This window comes from Haliaeetus leucocephalus, unplaced genomic scaffold (genome assembly GCF_000737465.1).
Source record: "Haliaeetus leucocephalus isolate CR32 unplaced genomic scaffold, Haliaeetus_leucocephalus-4.0 Scaffold162, whole genome shotgun sequence".
NCBI classification, from domain to species: Eukaryota; Metazoa; Chordata; class Aves; order Accipitriformes; family Accipitridae; genus Haliaeetus; species Haliaeetus leucocephalus.
The window spans coordinates 12,358,564-12,384,369 of record NW_010972598.1 but is presented as its reverse complement, the minus strand read 5'-3'; the positions used below and the strand labels follow the sequence as shown (position 1 = coordinate 12,384,369).

General features: G+C 47.3%; 1 protein-coding gene across 2 annotated transcripts; it reads right to left on the bottom strand.

Annotated features, from left to right (window-relative positions):
* Positions 1-90: 90 nt before the first annotated feature.
* Positions 91-22,174, bottom strand: PPP3CC (protein phosphatase 3, catalytic subunit, gamma isozyme). Of its 2 annotated transcripts, XM_010562795.1 has the most exons (13): positions 21,982-22,174; positions 21,560-21,684; positions 15,410-15,521; positions 13,210-13,355; positions 12,889-13,028; positions 12,235-12,312; positions 12,046-12,140; positions 11,226-11,351; positions 10,199-10,276; positions 8,342-8,423; positions 7,754-7,851; positions 5,010-5,039; positions 91-3,696 (listed from the first exon to the last, which is right to left on the bottom strand). In XM_010562795.1, exons 1-13 carry the CDS (start codon positions 22,007-22,009, stop codon positions 3,518-3,520), a joined length of 1,317 nt encoding a protein of 438 aa, XP_010561097.1. In that variant the 5' UTR covers positions 22,010-22,174; the 3' UTR covers positions 91-3,517. The 2 variants fall into 2 exon arrangements, with proteins under 2 accessions (XP_010561097.1, XP_010561098.1); XM_010562796.1 differs by lacking the exon at positions 5,010-5,039.
* Positions 22,175-25,806: the final 3,632 nt, after the last annotated feature.

The window sequence follows — 25,806 nt, the reverse complement described above, 5'->3', positions numbered from 1 at the left end:
AGGCTGGCACGGGCAGCAAGAGGTTCTCCCAACGCCAAAAAAAAAAAAAATTAAAAAAAGAAATAAAAAAAAAAAAAAAAGAAGCTTGAACTCAACCCACCACCCGACCCATTGCTGACTCCCCTCCTTGTTACATGCACCTTGCTATAACATGCAAAAAAACCCAGGCTGCGAGGCCAGCCTGCGGAGGAGGCGGCTGGGCTTTCCCCGGGGCCGGTCATGCTCCTTGGCTTGCATTCCCGGAGTCCTGTTTGCCAAACTCCAGGTGGCAGCCGGGGCGGGAAAGGGACAGGTGGGAGCTCTGAGATGAAGGGTCTTGAGACGTGCATAGCTCCGAGGCGCTGGCTTTGCAAGGGGGGGTGGTAGAGGAGGAAGGGGGAAAAAAATCTGCGTATTTCTGGCATTTTTTTTGTTTTGCCGTGGTGGGGATTGGGGCAGGGCGCTCTGCCGGGATGAGCGAGGGACCTCGCTAGCGGCTGCCAGCCTCTGCTCCGAGGTCTTCATCCCCCTCTTCCCCAAAAGCTGGGGAAGAGGAGATGGGGTCGCTCGGCTCGGCGCTGGGGAAAGCTCTGCCTTCCCCACAGCTCCTGCCGCCAGCCGGGGGCTGCGCTTGGCAGGGATGTCAGCACAGAGAGGGTTACACGGATGAGCGTTAGTCAATCGAGGGGGTAATTAGCACCCACGCACCCCATCTCTGCTGCTCCTCACCCCCTCGGGAACTCGTGTCAAGGGAAGGGGGGACCAGCACCAGCGTTGCTACAGCAACGGGAGCCTGTGCTTCGCCTGGCAGTATGGCATCCATACGTGCCGCCTGCCATACGGCTCCCGGGCCAGGGCTCCCCGTCGGTATCCACCAGCCCCTCCTGGGATGGGATGCTGCAAAACTGTGGCCCCACCAGCCGCAGGGACGTTTTTGGGAAACCCACTCTCAAAGGATGGGGGGGGGGGGGGGTCCCCAGCTCCTCGCAATGCTGTCAGCCCCCCCCCGTACGCTGCAAGGACAGCAAACCACGAAGCACAAGGGCCAAACAGGTTTTGGGGAGGGAGGCTGGCAATGCTGGAGCACGAGAAGAAGGTTGGGGGACAAATCGTCAGCAAAGCAAATCCCCCTCCGCAAAGGGACGGTCCCTGCTGAACCCCCACACACGGGCTGCCAGGCTCGGGGTACGAGCATCCCCCCGCGGCACCCGTCCCAAAGCTCCCAACTAAAACTGCTGCTTGGGTGAGATCCCAGCCTGGGTCAGAACAACATGCCCGAACATGCACGGGCAGCACCTTTGCACGGTTTGCGCTCTCAGAGGAAGATACCACACATCGGCTCACTGTGTTTCAGAAAGGATGCCGTTAAAAAACAGAAGAAATACTCACAGACAAAGGCAATTGGCCCCACGCCTCATATGGGGTTAGAGAAGCTTGCTCAAAACATCTCGCACTTTTTGCAAAGCAGTGGGCGTGTAAAAAAGGAAAAAAAAAAAAAGTGGAGGCATGCGACTCAAAAGTCTCTTGTGAAAACCCAGTGGTCTGTTCACAGATACAGTTTCCTAAATAGCTGGCATGAAATTAAGTGACGTATGATTATAAGACAATTTGAAAGCTTCCTGCAAAGTTGCTGTTTTCCTCTGTCACTGGAATCACAGCTTAGGGCCAGAGCACAAAGAGAAGACAGCAAGATCCAGAGAAGGGGTTGGCAAACATCCCTTATTAAAGGCTAAGCCCGCTCACCTGCTGCCCTTCCTTGGAGAAAGTACAATAGAGAGTTAAGTTGGAAAAGAAGTGAAAGCTGGCAAGGGATTTGCTTCTGAAAGCTGCTGCTTTGACTCTGTGCAATCACAGGCAGAAGAGGACGTGGCTCAAGTGACATGCAGGGAAGGGAAGCGACCAAACGGGAATCTCACAAAATCCTTTTTCAACACTCACTCCAGGTCAAAGTTTAAGTGAAAGAACAAGGCTCTGCTTAACAGATCCAAGCTTCGAAACCCTTGACACAGCAAAGGGGGAGTCCTCTAGAAACTCTCCTTTCACCGGGAGATCCCCCTCCCTCTCCAGCACTGCACAAAACACCCTTCCAAAATTTCTGCCAGATCCACTTGGTTCTTCTACCTGCCAACCTACTGTAAAACCATCCTCCCTCCCCTGCAGCCGAGGGAGGGACGCACTTCCCAAAACCAGGGGCTTTTTAGCAAAGCCGCCTCACCGCTGGCCATCAGCCAACAAGCCACATCTCTACAGAAACGAGCAGCACTGTCGCCCGTCCTTCCCCAGATCTTTATCACAAGCCGGCAAACCCCTTCCAGCTGCTGGGAAAGGCTGATGTGCCCGCAGCTCCTTTGGAATAGCCACTGGCTAACAAGGTAATGGGCAGCAGGGTAAGCCCAAGTCGACCGCAGTAAGTGAAAGACCCCCCCAAAGACACATGCTGGATGACTGGGAGGCGATGCTGGTTTAGGGGAGACCACCGTGTACACCCACTGCTCAAATACTGATCAGCAAGGGCTGATTTGAGAGCCGGGCATGTGGGAGTGTGTCACAGGTTCTGCAGTATGTGATGGTGGTAGTGGGATGTCTTTCTGTCCACAGGTCATAAATCACGCCCTTTTTCCTTTAAAATTCAGGCCCTGCAGATTTCCCAAAGACCTGCTGATCACTAGAGACTGGAGATAATTCCGCTGCTCTGAATCAGAGGGATTCCCAGAGGGATTTCTGCTGCATGGGCAGCCCCGGCTGACCAACTGTGGCACACAGCTGGCTGCACTGAATCTGAACAGCCGAAGCTTCGATTCGGGAAGAGCTGCAACAAGGGGCAGCACTTCTCCCACCTGCCTTCCCGTTCTTAGTAAGAGATTACGTTTTTGCTTGGGGCTCCGCTGGAATAAAACTGAATTACTGAAGGAAAAGGTGCTGTGATTGGTATAACACACTGGAGTACTTTAGAGCTAATCCTGAATATTTGGATATCACCTTGGAAGAGGGATGGATCCCAGCCAGTTGCACCACACAACGTGCCTTCCACAGAATCAGTTGCTAAAGCAGCAGTTGCAGGTAGGCAAGAAGTTGAAGAAAACAACAGCAAACTCTGGGAAGAAGACAGTTGTGAAAAGAAAAACCAAACCAACCCTATCTTCAACGAAAGGACCTGCTTTTGAAAGCACAGGCTAACTTAGAATTGTACCAAAGTCAACGACCCAAGTTGCCTGGGACTGTTTTTGTTTCTTTTAATCCCCCCACAGAGGTTTGCCTCTTGTGGAGGAGAGGTCAGCTGTACAGCACAACACTTCATATATGCACTAGCAGTTAGATTGGTTTCTAAATTAAAAAAAGATGGACTTTTTATATATTGAACATAAATAAAAAAATTACAAAATGGTCACCTTTCTTACAGAATGGATGCAAACTGGATTATGAACGTGCCTCCAGGTGAAGTTGGTTTCTCCCCTGCCCCCACCCCACCCCAATAATAAATAAATAAAATTCATTAAGTTTTGGATCCTTTAGTGGTGCAGATTGGGCGCTCGGACCGTTACTGGGCTTTCTTCCCTGTGCCATTCTTGTCCGCAGAGTTTGTTGAGGTTACCAAGTTCACCGGCCCGTCTGAGTGCATTGAATCTTTGCGTGGCGGCATGCGTTCGTTAATGCGATCCAGCCCTCTGGCTTCTTCGAAGCTGCGGATCTTGTGCTGCGGTGAAAATCCACGAATGGCTGCAGAGAAAAGGGCCGAGAAAGAAGAGTTAGTCTGAGTCGCAGATCCCCGGATAGGAGCCCTTTAGCACACGCCAGACACGTACAGGACAGAGTCAGGGTGACAGAAAGCACGTGTCTGGCTACGGGTACCACGAGACGGGTCCGTAGGTGATTTTCAGCATCGCCAGCTCACGTGGATACCACAGTGCAGCTGGGAAGTTGAATTGCGCTAGGTCACAGCGCAGATCCAGACCGCAGCGACTTGCTCTGCTCCCTAATGGCTTCTCTTTTAATACAGTTTAGTAGCAGGAACTTGAAGACCAGACAAGTGCTCAATGTCCCCAAATAGTGAAATCTCAGGAAACTTTCAAAGCTGAAAAACAGGATACTAAAAAAATAAACAAGGCAAACCCAAAACAACACAACAAAGACACCACCACAAGGCTTTAACTCCAACACAAACCACACACTGCAACACCAGGAGAAGGAAACAGCTAGTCCTCGGATCACAAACGCAACATTTCTTGCATGACCAGGAGACACACAGGCAGTCTCACGAGTGATGAACTCCCACCAAGGGCAGGCGTATCTCTGTTTCATCACTACAAGGCTGAGTACATCATCCTTGCGATGATGATATGGACCAAATGTTTTAACTTCTTTGTGTTACAGATAATTTAAGAAAAAAGGGGTTTGTGCCAAATCTTTTTATGAGGACTTGGCTGGTTTACAAACAAACTTCCCTCGGTAATCAAAAAGTTCTCTACACAGAGGTACAGCCCCATTCATCAGTAGTTGAATGGAGTTATCGAGGAGAAAATCTCCCCAGACAGTAACCTCATGAATCTGTCATTTCTACACTAACTACAAGGAGAAAACTGCTTCTCCACACTGGGACCACCTTGGCCCACCTGTGGGGAAGGCAAAGATTACATCAGAGCCACGCAATCTGCTATTTCCTAGCTGATTTTGACCAAGCGTGCTGGCAGCCTTCACTGGATCGAGTTACCCAGGGGATGAACTCAGCCACGAGGCATCTGAGATCAGATTGCAGGACCCCAACACCAAGGTTTTGAGACACCAGAGCACAAACCTCTCTGGAGAGAGGGCGGTCTTGGAATAAAGGTATTGCACTAAGCAATAGCCTAGTTAAGGCTAAAATAGACTTGAACCAGCCCACTGTGTATTTTTTGCTTCCCAGCAGGGGCCCATCCTCCCCCACTTCTGGTGATGCAAGAGTAAAAAGCTTCCATAAGGCTGATAAAGCTCTTTAAAATTAGCGCACGCACACACAGAGATGATTTGAGTCTCTCGCCGGATTCTAGCCATACCTTCCCGTGCCTCTACCGCTTCTACTGTGGCTGCAATACAGAAGAACAGTGGCATGCAAAAATGAAGACAGAAAAAAAGAGTGACAGTGAGTGATCTAACATCATCGCTGCGAACGCAGAGCCCACAGCCTCCCAGCCCCAGTGGAGACGACCGTAATCAAAACCAACTGGCAAGAGGAAAAAAAGGTGACAGGAGCTTGAGAGGAAAGCTGAAAGGGGACTCTCTCAGGTTTAGCATCTGCTGAGCACTGACACGGGGGAGTCTCCTTTCCTCGCGTTCGCTGGACTCGTTACACAAATTTGATGGAAAGAAACAGAGAAGCAGAGAGATGGCTTTCTGCTGCATGCACTGGAGGGCTTGGGTGCGCAGGCATCCCACGGAAAGGACAGTGATAGTCTCGGTCTAAGCCTTGGGTCTCCACCTACATTTGCAGCCCCCTCTGCTCCTAGTTCGGTGGCTCTAGGGCACCCTGGCCACCTTCAGAAGATAAACTATGTGGAATTCACCTCAGAGCAAAGCCCCAACCACCAAAGCCACGTAAGGGAAGTGACCCTGAGGGGCGTGATGACATTTTGGAGCAGTGGGGAAGAGAGGGGCAGTTCATTCTCTAGAGGAGGGCAGGCAGCAGCAGATACCAGGCTGCTCCACTCCCGATGCCTTGAATTGTAACAAAAAAAATAGGCTGATGCTTCAAATCCAGTTTGGCTTCAGCTCCACCTCCTAAAAGTGTTACCAAGCAACAAGGCACCACAAAGCTGAGCAACGTCCCCCTTCCTAAATCTGCTGCAGCAGCTGTCCAAGTTTTGGTAGTCCCTGCCTCAACATCTGGGAGGAGGCCCTTCCCTCGAACAGATCCCCTGCTTTTAGCCTCAAAATGCCACAGTTTTTTGCTTTGGACACAATACACAGGCCACGTGGTCCTTGAGAGGCCACGGAGGAAGAATAGAGTTGTGGCTGAATATCTTTGCTCCAGATTCGGTGACTTTATTCAGCCCTCCTTGCTAAGCTGTGCTGCGAAAGGTTGGCAGGAGGCTCAGGGAGGGAAGGGGCCCCCCACCACTACTACCTGCAGCCCTGTCTCTCCTCTTTTGGGGTGCAGAGGCACCCCAAAAGGGGGGCAGCGCCCTCCTCTCCCCGCTGAGCAGACAGGCTCCCAGCACGGTTGCTGAAGAAGCGCCTGTACATTCACCAGGAGGCTGCTGTGAGCAGACGGCGTGGTGCGAAGGGACGTGCGAAACGGGGAAGGAGAGAGAGAAGGAGGCACGATGGGGAAAGGAGCATGAGAAGGGCACAAAAAGCAGGGTGCTGCTGAGGGGAGCATGGGGTGCTGGGAGCAGCAGGGGTGGGAAGCCTGCAGCCACGGGAGGAGACGGCAGGCAGGGTTGGGTAAGGCAGCAGCAAAGGTCCAGCTTGTTTGTCCTGTCTCAGGGAGATGCGCAAATCTCGGCTTCTTTACTGGGGGGAGCTGCCTGGTAGCCCCTCAGAGGAACCCCCCCGAGAGGGGAAGGTACAGGAGAGCATCGCGGCACTACCCGCTCCTTGTGCTGTCAGCTATAGGGGCAAAGCTGTGGCACCACGAGCGAGCTGGCTGCTCAAGCCAAGCTGTAACAGCCGCCTTCCCACTCAGGCTCTGTTCCTATGCCTGCAGCAGAACTGGGGCGACAGAAACCATTATGGTTGCTATAAAAAAAAAAAGAAAAAGAAAAATTCATACTCCTCTGCGGGCAGAGAAACCCATGAGTTTGGGAGTGATACCGCATTCTCCCCACCCTCAGGAGCGGGCAGCAATATTTACACGTTTCTCACTTGTGAACTATTTAATCAAGGCAAGGCAATCCCAGAACAAGCCCTCTTCTGAGCCTGCAGGAAATTACCCAGTGCTGATAGGAAGGGGAAAGCAGGCTGGTGAGATGCCAGCATTCAAAGGCTAGCGGCAGGAAAGGATTAAAACACTAGATTACAGGATTCCCTCCAGGGACACATGTTACTATGATAACTCATTCCCTGACCATCAGCCAATCTCCCTGCCCTGCGAGTTTAAAGCACGCAGATTGCTAGCTCAGTCCTGCTCTCAGCACACTAGTAAGACAGACCAGTTGGCTGCTGAGGGAGGGAGCAAAGTATTTGCCAGCAAGCACAGAAAAGAAACCTCCAAAACCAGATCATAAACAGGGGGCCAAGAGAAGTCTTAATATGAAACATACAGGCCTGGAAGAATCTCCTTCCTTCAACTAAATCTAAGCTTCCTCTGTTTGGAATTCACAATTTCATAGGGTCAAAATTGGAGGGGTTTCGTTTAACAAAGAACAAACAAGCAGGTGCATTTACTATTACATTCATATATACGCTATCACACAACAGCAGCAGATAGATGAAGCACAGGATGCTTATCATGCAGCGTCAGAAGGGAAATAAATGATAAAAATTGTTGCAGAAACATACAATAAAGCAATACACATGCTTTAGGCAGGGTGCTGTTTGTTGTCTTTTTCTTCCTCGCGTTCCCCTCCTCAAGGGTATACAGGGACATCTTGGAAGGCTCTCCACATCCCCACCTACATTTCTGCTTTTTCCTATTTCTGAATCCTTCCTCCCCGTGGGCCTGAACCATCTCTCAGGTCCCCTGGCACCCTGAAGTACGCCTACGGGAACTGATGGGAGTTGTTTTCAGGGTAGCTGAGGGCCAGGTATAAAACTGCAGAGTGGGTACAGTGTTGCAGAGAGAAGGATCACTCATACTCACCAGTCTGTAGGGTCTGCCTCCCCCCTGAGAGCACTCCCAGGGGCAGTGTACCTGTGGGAGTCAGGCCTTTGAGAGTCAGCACGCTCTCGCTCTCCTCTCTGCAAATAAGAGGCAACACAACCGGTTACCGAGAGATTAATGCAATGGCCGTTTAGGTCCACACAAAACCGTTAGTGGTGAGCGGCATGAAAACTGGAGTCTGCCCTGTGCTGACCACAGGCAGCGCATGTCTGATCTGCTGAGCACTGACCACAACCCTGCCTCGTAAATACAGGACCTCTGCTTACTCAGCCACGACGCATCGGAGCTGCGGCACAGCAAATGCATCCTGAAAGGGCTAAATGTACCTCATCAGCAGCATTTCTGTTAGCAAAAGTGCCAGTGTTTGAGATGAAGGTTTCTGAGAGAGTCAGACCACCAGGCATACAGAAACCACCACCTCAAGCCTTTGCCATCCGCTCTGAAGCAAGAGTCTTGTAAGATTTTACCCCAACAGGACTCTGCCTGCCTGGTGCACCCTGACTGACGTCCCCTGTTACCCAGACCCCACACAAAACTGAGACCCCAGATCACAAGCTGCTTCCTTACCGAAGGACCGAGAAGACACGTGCCATCTTCCCAATGGCTCTAATCTTATTCCTGATGATCTCTTTACGGACTGTTGTCCCACCTTAGGGAGAGAAAAAACAAACACCAGCATGTTTAAGGCTTCCTGCTTTCTAGGCACAGGTAATGTCAATATGAAGCACCTGCCTGACTCCAGGAATAGAAATCATGGTTTACAGATTCACAGCTACACTCTTGAGAGAACAGTGCTGAGAGGATGGCGGTCAGGATGGCAGTGAGAAGGGCAACACCAACGAGATGACACACGGACTTAAAGGTCTAAAGAGAGTAGAACCACCAAAGGAAACAGATCGGGTAGGTCTTGTTCGAAGCTCACCAGGTTTGATCACACTACACAGGATGTAACACAAATGACTCAGCCATGTAGACACAGTTTTGCAAGGCAGAACACTGACGAATCTGACTGCTGATGAACACTGCAGAACACTGGGCTGTGCTCGCCGCGGGGAGGAGTGTCACGCAAGCATCAGCTTTGGCATCCAACGCGCACAGTGAACGGCTGGCCGGAGCCTTGCAACTCTGCTTTGACCCCACACAAACACAAAGTGAGATATGTGAACTCCCCTTCCACTATACAGACCGAACATGAGAGAAAAGCATGGAGGGTAACTGAAAACAAACAAAAATCAAAGTAAAAGAGGTAACAAATACATCTCCTCTCAGCTGAGATTCCTCACATGGCCCAACTACACATTAGGACAGTACAAGCCAAACCGGAGGTCTAACATGCACCGATGGCTCAGCCATGCACTAAGTGGCTGCATTCAGAAGTCAGATAGAAACGTGACCCCGTTTCTCAAGTTCCTGGAGGAACGCAGAAGGGTTAAAAAACACACGGCGCTTATGTTAAAACTGAAAGGGGATGAAGAGACTGCCCAACTAGTCAGCTATTCAAATCCACTCCAAGGAATCTGGTGGCACAGGCAGTGAAAATTAAGCTTGTAGCAAATTCTAGCTGGGTACCTTTCTGATAGCTTGAAATGTAGTGATCTTCAGGGAGAGGAGACACCAAGAAACAAGTAGATGAAGACAGAGATAGAAGAAACAAATTTAATTTTCATGGGAGGGAGAAAGAAAAAAAACAAAAACGAAATGCAATGGGAGAAGCGGGTTAAAGTCTCAACCTGTTGACCAAAGCAGCGGCACCTTGTTGTACCACAATGGTGTTCTGCTTCTCTGAGGGACTGACTGTCCTCTATTCTACACGGACCTGTACAGGCAGCTCCCCCGGACCCACCCCCATGCATGCTCATGGCCCCACTTCTTGCTGCAGGCCCCACGTCTGCGCCTGAGTTTCCTCTAGGTCATCACATTGCTCTCAAGCGATCCCCCCCAATATAAAAACTGCAGATCAGCTCAGCAACTGTTTTGTCCTTTTCATGCATAGCTTAAAACCAGGGCCAAGAACTGCATTCTACTTTATTTGGGGTGACACAAGAAGCCACTTTACAGAGGAGTTCACTGCAACAGATGAGAAGATTGGGTAGGTATTTTGGTGCAGAAAATTTTGGATTGGGGGAAAAAATAACCACTTGGGAAGCAGTCTCTGTAAGGAGCAGGAAACCATTCTCCAGAATAGCTGGCAAGAAGCGTCTGTCGCAGTGAATATAATTTAATTTCTCTGTGACTGAATAGCAAAGAAAAAAAAAAGTTTCCTACCCAGAACTGCACAAGGGTTAGCCAAAAAGGAACGGGAGACCCTGGCTGGGCATCCAGCTATAAATCAAGTGCTGATCACTCTTGAGCTAGCATCATATACCTTCCCCACCTTCACCCCCCGCACTGTTACCAGCTTGGTCGTAACAACGTTTTTTTTACCTTCCAATGTCTCATCACCATCTGAAATCAACTCATCATCGGAGCATATGTTGAGGATGTTAACGAGCATTTCTGTGACTGTAAGAAATACAGACAGGAAGATTAGAGAGGCCTGGTGCACACACTGGGCAGACAGAGGTATCTGGAGGACGAGCTGGACAAGCAAACGATTTCAAGGTCATTTATACTCAGGAAGTGGAAGCCCAAAGACACTTTTAGCTGCATACTGCTGGTACCTCACAGCAGTACCCAGAGCAGACGACATACTTTACACCTTCTGCCAACGAGGTGGATGCAGTCCAAGCACATCACAGATGAAACAGACGTGGGGAACAGGGTGCCAACATTCATGCAGAACAGCCTGGGCTCGCTGAAGGTCCCACCTCCCCACCCCAACCCGCACAACAGGCCACCTGGCTCCAAGTATGTAAAATCTGGGGGGAACTCAACCTTTCGTTCCTCAAAGTCAAAAAACCTTTTGCACTTCAGACCTTAACATCATACTCCAAACATACAACACTGGGGCGGAATTTAAACTCACCGGGAGATGTAAAAACCCTTTGCTAAAAAGTTGAGGCAAAGTCTTGGTAATATTGTAAGCTGCCTCGCCTCCTTCAGAATGAAATAAGCCTTTAAACTGAAGTGAATGCTTCCTTTTTGGTGGGCCACAAGCCAACAGGAGATTTGAATTTCTCTGTTGCAAACCCAGAGCAAGAGAAATGTCTCCAAATTCTGAGGTGGGGCTACACCACCCAAGATCAGCTCCATTAGCAATGCAGAAATAGCAAGAAAGGATCGTTTTATTGGTAAAAGCTTCCTAAAACAGGTATCAACAATTATTTTCACAAGAACTTTACAGTAATATGCAGATCTCCTTGAACTTGAACTGCCTTCCAGTGCTATTTGGTATTAACGAGTTACAACACTCTCCCAACACATTTAATAGCCTGTGGGACAGGTTTCTAACACTCAGGGTACTATGACCAGTCACTGGGCAACTCGTAAAAGATATCCAAATATCTCTTACCCTTTTCACCTACAAAAGGCAAAGACCATGTGAAGACATCCATGAAGTTTGGAAGCCAGTATGGATGAGGGGAACAGTTGAACTGCCTGATGTTCATGACATTGTTTTCATATTTCAGTACAGCAGCTAGGAGAGAAAAAGGAAAGACAACACATGTCCATAGGCACTGTCAACTTCTGGGAGTTGTACCTGTGCTAATGAAACTTCATTATCAACAGGAGGTTGCACTCATGCAGAATCAAACTACCAGCTCTCCAAAATGAGAAGGCTTAAGCAATATTTTTTCAGTTTACCCATTACGTTGATTCACTAAAGCTTATCATAATAGTGAAGGTCAATTTAACAAAGCCGCTAAAATTTATGCAAATCAGAAGTGATGAACACAGAGCCAAGATCCAAAGTGAGGGGTAAAAAAACCCCACAGCTGAGGAAAGTTCCCCATCATACTCATATGGTTTTAGGGGCACAGAGAAGTTAAAAGCTTGCCTATAGTAGCAGCTTCTCTTTTATGGCAGCATTCATCAACAGAGCTCAGTTGTCATGTGGCTGGAAATGAAAGCATTATTCTAGGCTTTATAACTTGACAGCTAATTGCCACAGTAATACATTAAGTCTCCGAGTCAGAGGACCCAGCCACTTCCAGCTCCCCAGCTGCCGTCAGTTTAGCATATAAAGCTCTTTTTCATTTCATGCATAAGGATGCAACTAGAGGACAGTGCAGAGTGGGCAAGGGAAGGGAAGATGGAGAGGGATTTCCGAAGCACGTGAGGACAGTGCTGACATCCAAACAGCAAAAGAGCCCTGGCCTTGCCAGCCTTACCCTTGTTGTTATAGACATCTAGGTAATTTGGTGCAGAGAAGATTGTGATTAATGACGGAAAGCCTGTTGTCTGGCTCTTCCTGTACATTCGGTACCTGAAAAACAGGTCAAGTGTTAAACATACTGGTCTTGCTAAGGATAGCACGAATGCAGACAGAGCCTGCTCAGCTATCAGGCTGCACCGCTTACCCAGCATCCTGGGCTTCGTGAGCTCGGATTACGGATAACAAACTATTGTTCTGCAAAAATTCACAAACTGCAGGATAACTGGAAAACAAAAAGCAAGTACACATTAGTGTGTAGCACAGGAGACCAGACAACACCGACAGTCTTGGTTTCAGGAACCAGCCACTTGCAGCATCCATTCGGTTTGTGTCCAGCATCCCCAAACAAGGCCAGTATTTATTACATCATTCAAAAATTAATTGCAAAGCATTCTGTTAAACAGACCCCTGGTGCCAAATCCTCCCCGTCAGCTGGGCTACAAGTGGTCTGTCAGCACAAATGCTTCTCTCTTAGACAGGAAAAGATTATTTCCTAGAGCTCCTGGTACTGTCCAATGCCTGAAAACCACTCAAAAGGCACCCTGCCAGCTAAAAGAAGCATCTCTGCTGTCCGATACCACAATTTCATAGAGCAACATACCCAAAGAGAGCTCAACATTATAGAAGGAGAAAACAAACAAGATTTTGTACATAAGAGCCAAGTGAAGACTATTGCAGAGCCATGTACACTGTAAAGTCCCACAGAGTGATCCAAGTAGTAATTTATCTCCCTATACACCTTAGTGTAAGGGCAGACAAAAAGCTCTAGTCCATCAGAGCCCCCTAAAACACCACTTACCTGTAGAAATAGGAGCAGCCTCGAACAGTGTTGTGGGCAAAATGCTCCAGTGTTTTCTCATTGCCGTAATCCTCTGATGGATCAGACCAGAGCAGGTCACACATTGGACCAAAGGCTGGAGGCTCCTTAAACCTGTCTAACTGAAAAACGTACACAAAAATCAGGACAATGCTGATGAAAGCTGCAGCAGTGTACACACACCTATGGTGTGGACTTGCAGAGCACAGAAGCCTTGACCTGGAACTCCATGCAGGAATCAAGCAAGCCATTAACCACACTATTAATCGTAAGCTATGTGAAAGGACCATGGAGGTTACTTACTTTCCTAATGTCATCTAGACACGTGATTTCTGGAGACAGTCCTCCATGAACACACAGAAATTGCTGGTTTAAGAGGGCAGCAAGAGGAAGACAGTCAAATGTATCCATACACGCATCATACACTCGCTCCGAATACTTGATTCGACCTGGAAAGATGGGGAGCAGGGGGAGGAAGAGAGGGAAGAATTGAATTCATTTACTCATTTACACAACAAAGACTGCTCAGCTGAAAGCAGAGGGTTTGTTGGTTTTTTTAATCTTTTCTTTTTTTCTTAGAGGGGAGTCATTCATGCATCCAAACCTACATGATATAAGAAGCATTAAGCAAAGCTTTGATCAGCCAAAGTGCTGATAAATAAGTTCAAGGAACCTAACTCCTAAGGTGATATGGAAACTCTATGTCTGTGGCCCACCAAGTCGAACTTTGCATCCGTGTATTAGTGAAAATGCTGACTTAGAAAATGCTTGTTGGACATGAAGATAAAAAGGCTTCACAGTAATCTGGACATGGTCAAGAATATTAATCTCCTTTCAAGCTATTTTCTAGAACACCTGCACCAAGATTAACATAGAAAAGAGGCTAGGTGCTTGCCACTAATAGAAAACTTGGGATACTAATAAAGCCATCCTGTCACTTTCTTACATTCATACTGCACCTCTAGACTCCAAGAGTCTTACCAGCCTCAGCTGCTAGGCAGATTATACACTGGAAAATGCAGCAGCTGTTTAATTTGGCACAGCAATATTACACAATCATTTAAGATAGGAATTGCCTTTTCAGCTGGACATGAGAGCTTTGAGTCAGAATTTGACCAAGATGCCTGCAGTTAAATGAATCTTCACACAGGATCTTTCAGGACTAGAAGTGATCACAATCTCCACTGGATGCCTCATCTTAACAGAGGTGAAGAGGATGTTTCGATACATTAAACAGAGATACCATGGCCTTTCTGAAAGCAGCTTAGCTTTTACAGCAAGCCTCCAAGTACGTTCAGAAATCTCTCTCAACACTTCCCGTTAGAGCAGAGAGCAGGAGCAGAGATCACCACACATCAAGCGCGTCTTCTTGCATCTGCAGCCCCTTCGCAGGGCAGCAGTATGTTAACATAGCCAGATCTTCAAGAAAGCCCCATTACTGCTATAAAACACGTCTCTGCCTAAAGCAAAAAAAGTGCATTAATGGAAAGTTTACGTTTCCTCCAGCTTTATTTCAGAGATACTAACAGGTTTTTTCAGTTGCACGCTATGATACAGGAAGTGGAAAGGCAGTATCTCCTGTTTTCCAAAGGGGGAAAAAACCCCATCACCTCTGGCTCTCTGGTTCAAATTGAGCCCAGCTCAACAGGAGCTCATCTACCACCATCTGATGACTACAGTATCCAGCAGAGAGCTGGCTGGTGTTTTCCAACTCATTTCTGAGTAAACAGATGTCATCATCTCAGTACCTATCAGACTTACCCTGTCCAGAAGCATGCAGAGCTAAAGGGCTAAAGACTGGACTTGTGCCTTGTCTGTAACTATTCCTTGAGCTTGGGTCCTTGAGCAACTATTCCCTAATAAAGAGCTGCACGTTGCTGGTGTATACCTTTTTTATTGCTTGGAGGAATGACTGTCATCCTCTGGGGAGAGGGGTCATTCCCTGACCTTTCATCATCATTGTTTTAAAAATATGTAAATGCTGCATGAAACTATCTTTAACTCAACTAAAATGATCTTAAAGGTAATGATTCTCTCTAGTGCAAACACTGAGGAACAAATCCTTTATTTGCTTCCAATTGTAATCACTGATCCCAGCTGCACAATCTGGAGCTGAAAGTCATTTGGCAGTAATTATATGTTGCTGGGCCTGAAAGTCAGGGAGGGGGGGGTGCGTGCAACTGGCTCATCAGCAAGACAGGGAAGATGTGTTCGCATTTCTTCCATCCACGCTCATTCTTTGTAACCAGAAGGCCACATCAACATGCACTCAGTACTTTACAGGACTTATATATTTCAGGGTTTTTTTTGGTTGGGTTTTTTTTTTTTTTTTTAGCAGGAGCTGAAACAGGAGAAGAGCTATGTACGCAGAAAAAAACCAGATGACAGTTTTTACAGCTCCAGAGCTAACCAGTATCACTCATAGCAGGAACAAAAATTAAGACCCACACCTGGTCACAACACATTAATATATTTAAATCCTCCTTATACTGCTGATACTTACATTCCTGCTTAAAGGTGAAGTATTCTGTGAGGTGCCTGCACTCATGGTTCCCTCGAAGGAGGAACAATGTTTTGGGATGATTTATCTTTAAACTCCATAAATACAGCACACACTGCAAGAAAGGGAAGGAGGAGATGGCATGTAATAAAAACCTTTTATAGGGCACTAATCATCCGTAGACTTCACTAAGTGTTTCTGGGAAGACACCCAACAAGCTGAATTCAAAGTGGAACCCTGATAGAAACCCAGCTCCATAATCGGCAGTAGATCTTATCTTGGCCAACTTCACCAGTGGGGGAAAGCCACACTGAGCATTTCTCTATATTAGGCCTGAGTTGGAGAAGTGACAAATGAGATCGCATTCAACTGAAACCAGCTCTGGGCTGGGTGGGGGCAGCTTTTCCTTCCAGCAGAAACCAAAGCAAAAAGCACCCATTTTCAGAGCAGCAAAGCAAAACCAGCTGCGCAGCGAGATGTGCACTCCAGATGTCCCACTACAATCGAAACCAGAGACCATCAAGTATAGCAGCTAGCCATCTTGCTAGACATTTTATCAAGTGCATTAAACATCAGAAAAAATTAAACTTCATCTTCCCCACTGACTTCCCCCCCCGCCCTGTTTTTCTGCTTACGCTACAGTCACGTGAAGTTCAAGTTCAAAACAGGAAAAGCCTAGCCAAAAAACAAGCTTAGTAAAGCCTTCTGGCTTTGAAGAGGGCTCTCCACATCCCCTATCTGAGCAGCAACACCTGTAAAAAGATCATCTTTGATGAGGTGCAGACCAAAGTCAAACTGAAACACAATCATTTTTACCAGAGACCCAGAAATACTTCATGGTGGCTTTCCAAAAAGCCTACATGAAGAAGGGAAGGGCTGGAAAGCAAGTGTGCTTACCCTTCTGTGCTATACATTGTCAAGCTGACAGCTAAATCAGCTGGTATCTAGCATGGGGAAATGTTATCACATTTCCCTTGTTGATTTTGAGTGCTGGAAGGACAACCCATAATGACAGCAAGCTTGAAGATCTGGATTAAAGTCTCTAATAAGAGCTTACCCTTTAGGCTGACATGTTACAGAAACGGCACACACTTTGAGAACGTGAACCATGAAGTCTGTCAACAGTTTTACACTTAAAAACATTGCTGATCTGGTGCACAGATCTCCAGGAACCAGCTGCTGTGTCAGGGAAACAACCTCCAGAACCAAAATAAACCAGTTTCAAGTTAGTTTCCAGTACAGACACCTTAGATATCAAGGTATTTAAGCACTGAACCTGCTTACCAAGGTAAGCTCTACATTAGTCATTCCAGCTACATGCAGGGATCCCTAAAACCCTACGGAGCTGTAAAGCACCCATTTCCGTCTAACTCTGAATTCAACCCCACAGAAAAAAGACTGGATAGCAAATTCTGAATTTTAAAATTGAACAGAAACAAAACCAGTGGCAGGTAATTTAAGCTGTCATTAAGGCTAGCAAAAATAATGTTTTATTGCATCTGTTAACAGGAGGAACATTCCCAACAAAACACTTTATAATTATTCTGTGATTTAAAGCTCTAGCCTCCTCTGTTTGCAACCTAAATATCACTTTTCTGGGCTAGCATGAGAACTGAAAAGTGAAAGTCACTATAAATGAACCAAGTGACTTGCTAAGGACTGGAGAAAGCAACCAGCCCTGGCATCACTAGTTCAAAGCAAAGCAAGAAAGTAGAGACACAGCATCAATAAAGAGGAGGATTTGGGATGTATAGAAGGTCAGCAACTTGCATAAGAGAGATTTAAAAAAAACACATTTGAAGTGTTTTAAAGTGAAATGGAAGTGAACAGAGCCACTCGGCACCACAATTCTTCCCGGACATGCAGCAAGCAAACCACAGACGTCAAGAGCAAATGTCTCTGGTATTGCTGCAGTTCCCTGTGGTTTGCAGCTATTTCACAAGGACATGGGGGCTGCCAGGTACTAGTGGGGTAATGATGAGTAAAGGACATTGGCCAGTCCTTGCGAGCTCCGGAGGGGCTGGAACGAGGAACAAGGGAGGTTTCTACACTCGCATGCCTCAGATGCTTCCTGGTGTTTTGTATGGATCCCTTTCCCAGACTTCCAAGGCGCTGTGCCCAGGAATTGATTACTGCATGTTTACAATAGCCTAGTAGCAACTCGAGACAATTATGGCTTACTTGGCTTAAATAATCTACTTCTCTCCTTATTCTGCCTATCAGTGTGGAACCCAAAGCCAAGCATTTGGGCCCATGCCCCCATTTGATTCCCCCCCTTTCACTTGCAAGGGGAAAGCTCAGCAGGTCACGGTGGGGGAACTGCAAGAAGAATTGCTACCTGCAGCCCCACACAAATGCAAGAGGGGCTACTGCCAAACCTGCCCGCAACAAGCCACACCGTAATCTCTCGTACCATTGACAAAACCCAGCATTTACAAGAAAGTTATAAACATAAAGCCTGCCAGCTCTTCCCGGAGTAGGCACAGAAGAAACAGCACGGCAAAACTCCTGCATCCCGGTCCCACGTTTGGCCCACAAATCTACCTTTGCTTGTGCCTTATAACATTGACTGGATCTCTTTAATATTATTCTGAGTAAAACAGTGCATTCAATCCTGGCTAGATTACTGTACATACAATTCTGTAATTAGACAGCAATCATGTGTCCCATTGTAACTGGATTTGAAAAACTAGCCTGGCAAAGGTGTATGCCATTATCATGCCATTTTTACTGATAAATCTCCTCTTTCCATATATTCTATTTTTCGTCATAATAATTGTTTCATTTTATAATTTAATAAAACAATTCTACTCATTGTATTCTGGCAGTTCTGGCTTCATGGACAAGGATGGTCCCTCATTGACTAACACAGCACAGACCTCTCTTGCGTAAGGGCTAGGAGATGTAACTAAAAGCTTAAAGCACTTTGAAGGAAGCATCTTTCCCACTTGCAGACTGACGAGAGAATCCTTCATCAGGATGCTGTCTCATCAGCGTCTCCAAATGGAGGTGTTCAGCCCGATTTCCATGCTGCCTGTCAGCCCCTTCACTACAACGTTTGAGTCCGTGGCCAGTTAGTCTCGCTGTCGCAGCAGGCTTTGTGGCACGGACTGAAAGCAAACACTTTGCAGAGTCCTCTTCCACTAGACATCAGCCGCTGCAGCTTTCACACGGTTGCTTCCCTCCCCTCTCCCCCCACAACTCTTTTCTTTTAAAAAAACACAACCAAACCACACTTCATGGCCTCGTTATACTTACTGGGAATGAACGTTTTTAAATGAGAATTTCCCTAAGCCAGAGGCCCAGAAATAATTTGTTGAAGACATCCAGCTGAGCTGATGAACAGAGGCTTTTGGGGTTTTTAAAGGTTTTGCCTGAGCCACAAACTGCTCCTTTTACCTTGACAACCAAATACTCACAGCAATGGGGAAAGCTTGCAAGGGTTATTTGGGCTGCTAATAAGCAACACGGTTTGCCTTAACACCTCCTTGGCCCCCAGTTTTGCATCTTGTTTCCTGATTGCCTGCATCAGGATGCAATTATACAATTACCTCCTATTTCATTTAGTTAAAAGGTCATGATTATCAGCTGCTCTGGGCAGGCACTGGATTCATATCCCCACCCAGCACATGGATGCACAAGTTTGTGTGGTGACTCATGAAAGCCTGATGATGCTGGCTCTCCACCTTCCCAGTGGTGAAAGCCCAGGGAAACCTGGATGCCTTTCCATCACCTGAGCCTCTGGGATAAAGTGATCAAAACTCCGACCCCAAAACATTCACAGCCATCTCTACACTTTAGAAAACAGTTGCTACAGCTTTGCATTTTATAGAAGTCTTTAAAAAAAATATAATGCAAGGACACCCATTCGGCATTGTTAACTCTTTACTTGTGGTGATCCTCCAAGCCAGCAGCAAATCTCCTGTTGTTTCACCATAGAAATCAGTTTCTGCACACCCAGGTGGGACTCTCTTAAAACACATTGGCTGCACTTTGCCGTAGGTGGAAATAAGAGGCACACATCAATAGGAACAAGGGAATCAAGTCTTCTAGATTCTGCTTTATCAGTGACATTTGGATCAGCCCCCGCATGTACTAATCAAAGCCCACCCTGATTCGTGAAAGATCAATGCTAGCTCTGTGGGGTAATGGAGCACTTGGTGGATTTCCCTCTGCAGACACAGGGTGAAAGGGGAAGAAGGAGGAGGGTCAAGAGCAGCATGAAGTAAGAACTTTGTGCTCAGACCTTACAAAGACCAATTGCTCCAAGGCTTTCCAGTCTGAAAACGCCAGGCTGCCTTGCACAGGCCCTGGGTTGGAGTGGCAGGCCACAACAGTGACCTGATGAGGTTTACCTATAATTTTCAAACCTTCTTCCTCAAAAAAAGTAAAACGCCTCTTCCCACCACCTCTGTTCTCCAGGGTGGACTCATCATCCATCCCCCTGGAATTCTTCCATACTATCACAGCGTGGAGAGACAAGGGCACCGATCCCCAACTCCAGCACTCACTTCTGCAGATCTGGGAGTAAAACCCCCATGTCAGATCAATCACAGGGTAAGAGCTAAGAGTGGGAGAAGCACTCCACCACCCAGGATCTGTAAAATTTGTGCATAGACACAGGGTACAACAACTCTCATTTGAAGGTTTCTTGGTTAACACCAAAAAAAATCCACACCTTATCTCAGAAAGAGTTGCTGTGCTATAATATAATCTCTTTTCCAGGTAAATACACTTAAACTGCAAACCTAATTTGCACAAGCCAAGCCATTTAAACAAGCGGTCGGATGCTTGTTGTTCCCCTTCCTCCCCAGGGGTTATGGGGCTCCTCCTGCCAGCACCACCAGAAATCCCAACGGCCACAACCCCACCTTTCGAGCATCCGTCCCCGCTACCCCAGAAACTGCTCATCGTCACACCTTGGCTCACCATCAGTATTTAGGAACACACAAAGCGCAAGGCTGGAAGTAAGCCAGAACGCTACTAAAGCACAAGCTGTCGGCAGTACCCTCCTAAATCCTCTGCAGAATCCTTCCAAGAACCGCTCGCATTAACTGCTTTCATTGCTGTCCGTGAGAATTCCTCCCCAAAATTTAACTGAGAAAGATTCCTCTGCAGACCCAACAGCTCAGCTATTCCTGCACTATGATATGCACCCTCCCTCTTTGAAGAGAAACCACTTACTCTGTTATTCCAGGCCAGTTTTGCCACCTTCCATGCCCCCATTTTCCCAAACACTCCCCGTTATGTTGCCTCCAACTGGAATAAGCACTCCTTTTCCACTCAGCTCTGCCTGTGAAACCAGAAGGCTGCAATCCCTTGGGGTTTGTGGCATTTGCTAATAGCTCTCCCATCCTGCCTGCCCTGTCTCTCACAGGTCTTCAGTGAGTTAGCAGCAGCCACAGGGACCCATTGATTACTTTGCCCTTTAAGACCAACAACTCGCAGTGTTACCCAATACTTGGTTGGTGGCATCCCACAGAGCTGCAAAATCCTAACATGATGCCAGATGTTTGGCTGATGTCTGTAAGGTGACAGTGTTACTGTGACAAGGCAGATTGTCACACGGGCACAGCATGGCTAGATACACAATTAAATGCCTCAGCACTAAGCTCGTGGGTCACAGGGAGATGTACAACAGCCTAGGTGATTTATTGCTCCTTTCTCCTGACCCCGTCTCTGGCATTGCAAGGTTGATGCTTTCAGGGGGACGGTAGGGAAGCAGTGACTCAGTAGTGTAGTGCTTTCTTTTCCCTGCTAAGCTGAATCCTGAGAGTTTTTAAACATTTGCTTCCCACTGCCTGGTAGGATCCTGTTGCCTGCAACATACAATCAACTCTCCCTCTTGTTCCCCTGACTGACAGCTACAAGTGATATTAAAACTTGAGTTCAGAAGCCAGAATTTAGTCATTAACCCCACTGCTGCTGTTTAACTCTGTCACTGGGTGAGGATCCAATTCAAAATCATGACATTTGGCCATCACTTTTCTGCCAAAAATCATACTGTAAGTTACCTACAACATGTTCTTCCTTGCATGCAAAACTAGACTAGAGCATAAAATCCAGCATAAGAGAGGTCTGTATTTGCTAGTTCAGTTCAACACTTTCGGTTTGTTTAGTACGAGCACCCCCAAGCTCAACTTTATTTGTCACCTCTATACTGAAGTAGCCTCTGTCCACGTAGTCTCCCAGGAAGAGGTAGCGGGTGTTATTAGGTGATCCTCCAACTTCAAACAACTTCATCAGGTCAAAAAACTGCCCATGAATGTCACCACACACTAGGGGAGGAAGAACAGCACAAAAGAGGGACAGAATTACATGCCAAGAAAAGAAAGGTCATGACAGCAACAAGGAGCATAGCATGGCTGTGCTCTGACCCAAGCCACCCCTGCTTTACATCCAGCTTCTGCAAAGATGTACTCGATCTACACCAGCAAAATCCTCTATTCTGAGAGTTCAAGCAATTTAAAAAACCTTGTTGATGGAAGGAACACAGAAAAAACCTGCTACTTTGAGCAGCCTGTGCTTCCTAGATGGCCCTTATTTAGGACTCCAGTCGCAGAAAGCTCTCTGACCTGTGATCGGAGCCTCCACTTCAATCATTGTCTTCTCATGCCTAAGGATGGCAGCCCCATCGTTGATGATCTTCAGCGCCGCATCCTCTTCCAGGCGCCCTTCCTTTACCAAGTGGCTCTTCAAGACGTCAAGCCTAGGCTTCCCATCCTCAAACACCTCCTTCAGAGTGAGCCGCTGCGTGGGAGGAAACGGGACAGCTGGAAATGGAAGTGAAGAAGTTAGCAACATGTCTCTTTTCGGGGGGAAAAAGAATTACAGTCTTTTCAGCAGAAGGCTTTCATTCCAAGCCTCAAGACGAGCATACACTCAGAAACATACTTTCACTGAAATTATGCTCTCAAATACCAAAAGAAGAAAAGCTATGCTGCCAGAGCAACTGAATACACCCCTCAGCATGTTTAAAAAGCCACCGTATGCAGACTAAATGCCATATGCATCCACAGAAAACGCGGGCACCAAAGCTGTCTCCTAATTCGGTGTGGATAGTTGTCATCGTAATGTTGCACTAAAACAGGACTGCATGCAAATATCAGCAAAAGCAGGAGAAAAACACACTGGTTCCCAGGAACTAGCAATTAAGGTAGGAGGACCAATATGTAAAACTCTCGCTTCTCAGGAAACCACACATACCCACAAAGCAGAAGCTGCCTTTACCGGGCAACAGCCTTGCACCTCTCAGTACGGGTCACTTCAAAAAGCTTAACCCCAAACTTAGTAATTGGTAAATCTTGATGGAATCCAACATTTAAGGCAAATTAAGGCCTCATCTATTTGCAACACATTCCCTGCTTTTTAACTCTAGATAGAGAAACACCCCATCAAAAGCCATTATTATTATTTTCGTGCTAGGCAATTGTATTATTTGTGAGAAGATGACCTCTAGCAGAAAAGAAGCATATGAAACAAAAACAATAGTTACAAGTGAGAACCATCTGAGTTCCTCATCTACGTTCTCCTGGGCCCGGCTAATTTAAAAAAGAAAAAGATGGAGAAGACATGACCCCTGCATAATATTTAAAGGCTATATAGTGTCTTGATTTAAAATAAATTCCAGGAAGAAGGCTTGGATGTTTGGGAAAAAGAGAAAAACTGGAAGTAAAATCCTGTCAAACAGCCCCAAATGTGTGGCCCAGCTGCTGGCAGCTCCCGCACACCACAGAGCAATTTGCATCTTATCGCAGCGATGCAGCGCAGAGATCGTCTCAGGTCCCGGAGTCCATTTCCTTCTCAAAAGATCTCGAATAACCAGCACCTCCTCAGCCCTCTGGGTTCAGCCCTTTCAACACCGCCAGGTCACACCAGGACCAAAACAATTACGACCAAGCCCTGCTGATGGAGTGATCCTGCAATATGGATGAGGAGGAGATGCTGGGATGGGTTTTGCTTTGGGGTGCTCCCTGGGGTGCTACACGCACAGCGGCACCCACAGCCCCAAGAAAAGCCTCTTACCCCAGTGTGGGTACCGCAGGGAGCTGCCGCTCACCCTCCTGTCCTAAGGGACAGAGCACACCTCTGTGAAAGGCCTTGGAGGCACCGCTGTCCATAAGACTGCAGGCAGCCGGACAGACCGCCTGATCTTTGCTGGGCATCCCCCAGACTACCCCAAAATCTGGAATGCAAACGGGCCTTTTACAGCCATTTTAATGATTCCGGTGCCAGCCTGCTTCTGAGTAAGCAGTACCTCCAACACACCCCGCGTGTAACGGAACCCACTCACTAGATAATGTACCATCGCTTCCACAGCTCCCGCTTCTGATGTGATCATGTCATGTGGTGAAAGACAGATTTGCACTTAACTGTAATCCAGCTAGAGAAGAAAAATATCTGATATGCAAATGAAGTTGATGTCCTTACCCATCACCCAGTAAAGACATCCCATATGCCAAAATATGTTCAATTTAACAGGCAAAGTGATAGCGCTGGTCAAATAATACAGTGACTAACAGTAATGCAACCGATCTCTTTTAAATGCAAATAGAGCAGGTATTTAGCTTGGAAACCCAGGGGGCAGAGAGAAAAAGCAGAGAGGCAGCACAAGAGATTCTTTGCAGCTGAACATCAATTTTCAAATAATGTGAAATGTAGGACAGAGGAGAACAAGAGCGGATATAATGAAAGGGGAGCCAGCGTCTGCAATAAGGTGGCCCTCTTTCATCAGTCTCTTTGGAAGTTTTGCTCTGCTGGGTGCTCGCTAAGTGCCCTGCGTGCCTTGAACGGTCCAGGGCACACACAGCGCTTTCCCCACAGAGCTGCCAATTAAAGAGGTTTAAGCAAGACCCCTGCTTATACCAACACAGGCTGGACAACATTTTTTTACTGCATATATAGCTCATCTCTACAGCCAAAGGGAAATAAAAAATAAAAAAAAAAAAAAAAGACCCCCTCTGGTTACCGATGAAAAACTCGACATTTTGCAGAATTTCGCATATATTTCCTCCCCCCGCCCTGCGCTCTCTGGATCTGTGTAAGGATGGCAGCGCTTGCACTGCAGAAGGAGGCAGAGGGAAGCTGCAGGTCTGACACAAATGGGCTCAGCTGGAACAAGGGAGGCCAAAAGGAGCTGGGTGGAAACGTGGGCATGGGACTCGGAGCGAGGGGCAAGGGAGGCTTTGGGACTCCTAGCCATTAAGTGACTGGAAAACGACTTGTAAGTACTTCTACAAACTGGGCAGTTGTCCTAGCACCTGCCATCTGACTCCAAAGGAAGCGAGAGTGCTTGAAGGTCAAACGATTTATAAGGAAGAGAACAGAGAAATGTGAACCCTTCAGCAACATACTCCCTGTTGTCCCAGGCCTTCAAACACAGCCACCAACTCTGGAGCCACCCTAACAAAGTAAAAAGCCCACCAAAGTTGAGATGAAGAGCTTAACGGAGATGACATGCGACCATAAGAGCAGTACTGCCCATCACACAATTCAGAAGAGATCCATGAAAAGCTCCTGGCATGGTCTGCTTTGCCTTTTCTTGGTAGCCCTAGTGAGCGGAGTTATGCAAGATAAAATATGAGGCTACGCCGATGTGAGCAGCCAAGAACTTTTATGTAAGTTCCCTCGCTGGCTTTGCACGGCTTCACTCCCACAAGAAGCTGGGCACGATAAGGAACCGGCTTCTCCTCTGCTGTGCCTGTCTGCCAGCCAAGCTGCAGCCAGCACGGAATGCAGGAAGAAAAACCTGTTTCAGAGATGCCAGAGACACCAGCACCGACCTGGGGATGCACACACACAGCAAAGACATCACGCTATGCAAGGGATTACTCCACATTGCCTGTTTTCTACTTGCTATGCTTCCTGCTAACCCACTCCCAAAAAAGACTTCTCAATTCCCCAAGCCGGTTGTGCAGCGCTGGAGCAGACACTTGTGCCGTGGTGCACCCAGAGCTGTTGAGCACTTCAAAAGCTTCGTGGGGGCTGCATGAAAAAATCCTGCACACACCAGAGAGTCACGAGAAGCATGCACTGGAGGCCAAGCGCTGGGAAAACCAAAACCCAGTGATGCCCATTTCCCCCATGCAGCAAGGGATGAGGACGAATACTTAAGTAATTAGTGCTGTCAAAGCAAGTAATCCTGTTAGCCAGCATAACCACTTGCACCGAGTTGACTAAAGCCCTTGCACAGGTTATCTGATGCACAAATATCCACTTTTTTAAAGATCTGAATTTTATCCTTAATAATGCTCAATTCTGTTGGAGTGACCAGCACAGCAGGAGGGTGCAGAGGAAGGGGGCTCCTCCTGCAGCCAGCCTGGGCTCACCGACAGTGGGAGCAGCTCTGGCACGGCCGTCAGAGCAAAAGCTGACCTGAAATCTTGCACCCCCAGGGCACT

What these genes read in the sequence shown, in the direction of transcription:
- PPP3CC (XM_010562795.1), bottom strand. Translation starts at nt 22,009, where the DNA reads ATGATTGAAGTGGAGGCTCCGATCACAG. An exon ending in GAGGCTACTTCAGTATAGAG is followed by an intron (nt 15,522 to 21,559) that starts GTGACAAATAAA and finishes CCTTTCTTGCAG; the next exon opens with TGTGTGCTGTATTTATGGAG. An exon ending in CACGAAGCCCAGGATGCTGG is followed by an intron (nt 12,141 to 12,234) that starts GTAAGCGGTGCA and finishes CCTGTTTTTCAG; the next exon opens with GTACCGAATGTACAGGAAGA.